The sequence below is a fragment of the Arachis ipaensis genome, chromosome B5 (genome assembly GCF_059453495.1).
Source record: "Arachis ipaensis isolate K30076 ecotype BB chromosome B5, ASM5945349v1, whole genome shotgun sequence".
Lineage (NCBI taxonomy): Eukaryota > Viridiplantae > Streptophyta > Magnoliopsida > Fabales > Fabaceae > Arachis > Arachis ipaensis.
The window spans coordinates 143,214,054-143,218,344 of NC_142440.1; the positions used below are offsets into that span (position 1 = coordinate 143,214,054).

Below are 4,291 nucleotides of genomic sequence, written 5' to 3' on the forward strand. Positions count from 1 at the left end.
GCGTCGGTAGCAAAGGCCCTACCCTTTTTCGCTTTGATGAAAAAGGGAATAGCATTTGAGTGGACCCCTGCGTGCGAAGAAGCCTTCAACCACTTCAAAGAGATTCTAGCATCACCTCCAGTGCTCGAGAAGCCGAAAGCCGGAGAGCCACTCTATCTATACCTAGCCATCACAGAGGGGGCGCTCGCAGCGGTGTTGGTACGGGAAGAAGGGAAGGCCCAGCAACCGATCTACTTTGTGAGTAGAGCACTGCAAGGGGCAGAACTCAGATACAGCAAGCTGGAGAAGCTGGGGCTGGCACTTCTGGTCTCCTCCCGCCGATTGCGACAATACTTCCAGAGTCACCAGGTGGTCGTGAGAACGGACCATGGGATTCGTCAGGTGCTCCAAAAGCCTGATCTAGCGGGAAGAATGATGACCTGGGCCATCGAACTATCCCAATACGACCTAGGCTACGAGCCCCGACACATGATTAATGCGCAAGCAATGGCAGACTTCCTGGTGGAAGTAACTGGGAATCCAACCGAGGACACGGACACACGGTGGAACCTCCATGTGGACGGAGCCTCCAACCAGACGTCCGGGGGCACCGGGATCATTTTAGAAAGTCCGACCGGAGTCATCTATGAACAATCGGTTAAGTTTGAGTTTCCCGTATCGAACAACCAAGCAGAATACGAAGCCCTCCTAGGGGGTTTGGTTCTAGCTCAGGAAGTCGGGGCAAAGAGGCTGGAAGTATGCAGTGACTCGCAAGTCGTCACTTCGCAAGTGAATGGAAGCTACCAAGCCAAAGACTCATTACTACAGAAATACTTAGAGAGGGTCAAAGGGCTAAGCAAATAATTTGAAGAGGTCATGGTCCAACACATTCCAAGGGAGATGAACACACGGGCAGACCTCCTATCCAAGCTAGCGAGCACAAAACCCGGAACCGGCAACCACTCCCTCATCCAAGGCATCACGAAAGAGCCAGCAGTTGCCCTCCACCTGACCAAATTAGCCCCTTCTTGGATGGACTCCATCGCTGACTTCTTGCAAAACGGAAAACTCCCCCAGGACGAAAAGGAAGCCAAAGCGGTAAGAAGGGAGGCCGCCAAATATACGATCATACAGGATCAGCTATTCAAAAAGGGACTCAGCCAACCTTTGCTGAAGTGTCTGCACCCCAACCAGACGGACTACGTTCTTAGAGAAGTCCATGAGGGGTGCTGCGGCCACCATATCGGGGGCAAGGCCCTGGCAAGGAAGCTCATCCGTGCTGGATACTACTAGCCGACAATGATGAATGACTCCAAGGAGTACGTAAGGAAATGCGCGAAGTGTCAACAAAATGCCAACTTCCACAGAGCGCCAACTTCCGAGCTGAGTTTACAAACGTTCACTCGACCTTTCGCACAGTGGGGAGTCGACCTCTTGGGACCCTTCCCAGTTGGCCCGGGACAGGTCAAATACCTCATAGTTGCCATCGACTACTACACCAAATGGATAGAGGCTGAACCACTCGCCAGCATATCCTCATCCAATTGTAGGAAGTTCATGTGGAGGCAGGTGATAAGCCGTTTCGGCATCCCGGAGATCGTCATCTCGGATAACGGGACGCAATTCACTGACAAGAAGTTCGCAGAGTTTCTCACCGGCTTGGGGATAAAACAGAAGTTCTCCTCAGTTGAACACCCCCAAACAAACGGGCAAGTGGAATCTGCAAATAAGATCATCTTACTAGGTCTTAAAAAGCGTTTAGATAGCAAAAAAGGCACGTGGGCCGACGAGCTTGCCTCGGTTCTCTGGTCATATCGAACAATCGAGCAAAGCTCCACCGGGGAAACCCCCTTCCGCTTAACATTCGGGGTTGAAGCAGTGATACCCGTGGAGATTGGAGAGCCAAGTCCGCGGCTACTCCTTGCAGGAGTAGAAGAAGCAGTGGACAAAGACCTGGTAGACGAGGTCAGAGAGATGGCCCATTTGTCAGAGGTAGCACTGAAACAGAGGATAGCCCTGCGATACAACACCAAGGTCCTCAGAAGGGAATTTGAGGAAAGAGACCTCGTCCTGCAACGAAACGACATCGGACCACCGTCCCAGGAGAAGGAAAGCTGGCGGCAAACTGGGAAGGCCCCTACAGAGTCAAAGAAGTGCTTGGCAAAGGCGCCTACAAGCTGGAAAGACTCGACGACAAAGAAATCCCGAGAACATGGAATGCAGGTAACCTAAGAAGATTCTACTCGTAGCTTGGGCACACTAGCCAAGCGGCCCGGCGAGTTAGATAGGTGTTTAATTTTATCAAATGTTAATTTCCAATGATTTACTTTCATTAAACGCCTACCGTGTTCATAGAACTGTCTAGCTAACGACTACTTTTTATTTGTCTAAATTCTCCTATCTATTATTCCCCAATATGTATCCCACATCGTCATGTTTTTCAATGTATGGCAAACGGGACTACGATACAGTAACCCGGGACTGATCACCCCGGGAGCCAAACAAATCAAAGCCATAACAAACGGCCACGATAATAAGACCAAGACGGTTTCGCCCAAGTTACCAACATAATGGCAAAACGGACACAAGCAATAAGTCCACACCGAAAAAACGGTATCAAAACAAAAAACGCTACCAAACAAACAGATAAAGGCGATAATTACAAGCCGACCAGGCGACCACTAAAGTATAAAAGTTAGCGTTTTCAACAAGTATTCTACAAGGAAACATAAAAAGCGCAAGTTACAAGGGTTCACTTCCGGGGCATATCGACAATCTTGCCGTCCTGGATTGTTTTGAAGACTCCAATAGCCGACGTATCGAATTCTGGGACCACGATCTTCACCTGGACCTTGAGAGCCTCTTCGGTCATAAAGATCGTGTTCTTTCCCTGCTTCCTGACCGCCTTATATTTCCTTCTCAACTCTTCTGCCTCAGCTCGCGCAGCCTCAGCCGACGAGACGGCCGCGTCACACTCCTTTTCCACAGCGACCACCCGACCTTGCGTGGCGTTAAGCTGGCTCTCTAGAGTCATCTCCCGCTCAGTTAGACGGGAGACGGTGGCGTCGGAGGCATTCATTTTTTCCTCAAAAGACGCAGCCTTCTCCTCGGCATCCTTGCGCCCCCTTTCCGCCGTGGCCAGTTGTTCCTGAAGCTTTTCAACCTGGACTTTGAATTCATTGTTGGCCTGGGCAGCAGTATCGAGCTTCCTTCGCAACGCCTGCATGCCCGACAACTCGAACTCAGCCTTCTGGGCTATCACCGCTCTGCGGAGAAGGGTGCGGTACATCCACCTTGCTGCCCCGCGAGCTCGGTACTAAGGAAGTGATCCTTCGTACCGAGAATCAGCTGATTATCAATAAAGGCCCCAGCATCGAAGTTCCTCTCCATCACGGTGAGAGCTCCTTTCGGGCTGGAGGATGCCTTTTGTCTCTTGGGCGTAGGGACAAGCTTAAAATTGTCATACTCCCGATGAGTAGAGGACAACTGCCCAATACCGGCCGTCTCATCGAGAACGGGAGAAGCCTGCCTCCCGGCAGAATTCTTGTCAGACATCTCGACGTCTCGGGGCGAAGGTACAGCTTGATTCTCCTTCTCCCCGGTAGGGCCTTCCGGCTTCTCGGCATCCTTCTCGTCAGCCTTCTCCTCATCGCTATCCTCCAAGGTCTTGACTAAATTTTCGAGCCCGGTTACCGAAGCAGACATCTCCACTACAACAGAGGAATAAATACGTTAGTCGTGAAGTCGGGAAGAGCAAATTAAATAATAAACAACGCAAAAGTACAAGACAAAACAACTCACAAATATAACTCCTGGCGGACTCCCGTTCACCCATAAGGAGGTGGGGGTTCACGGGGTTCTTTCCAAAAAGAGCAAACAACACATCGGCAATCCTTTTATTTACAGGGGACATTCCCTTGTAGGTCACCTTAATGAAAGAATTAGACCCCGCCCCGAAGCTCCAATACGTCGGGATGAGGCGTTCCCCCTCTAATGACAACCAAAAGGGATGGCGACCTTTAACGGGACGAACTTTGAAGAATTTGTCTTTGAACCCATGATAGAAGTCCTCGAACAGGCCAAATACCCTCCGACCTTGGGCAGACCGGAAGGATAGGAACCCTTTCCTTGCCTTCCCTTGTCTGGAGGGGTTGGTAAGGTTGAAGAAGAAGAGGAAGACATCCACCGACACCGGCAGCTCGAGATATTCACAAACCATCTCGAAACAGCAGATAGAAGCCCAGCTATTCGGATGGAGCTGCGACGGCGACACGGATATCCGATTAAGAAGCGACATCTGAAAATCGGAAAA

The 4,291-nt window shown here is 50.7% G+C and overlaps 1 protein-coding gene across 1 annotated transcript; it reads left to right on the plus strand.

Moving 5' to 3' along the window:
• Positions 1 to 855: 855 nt before the first annotated feature.
• LOC148566062 (uncharacterized) lies at positions 856 to 1,272 on the plus strand. Its single transcript, XM_088487357.1, has one exon. The coding sequence runs from the start codon at positions 856 to 858 to the stop codon at positions 1,270 to 1,272; it is 417 nt and encodes a 138-aa protein (XP_088343483.1).
• The last annotated feature ends 3,019 nt before the right edge of the window (positions 1,273 to 4,291 follow it).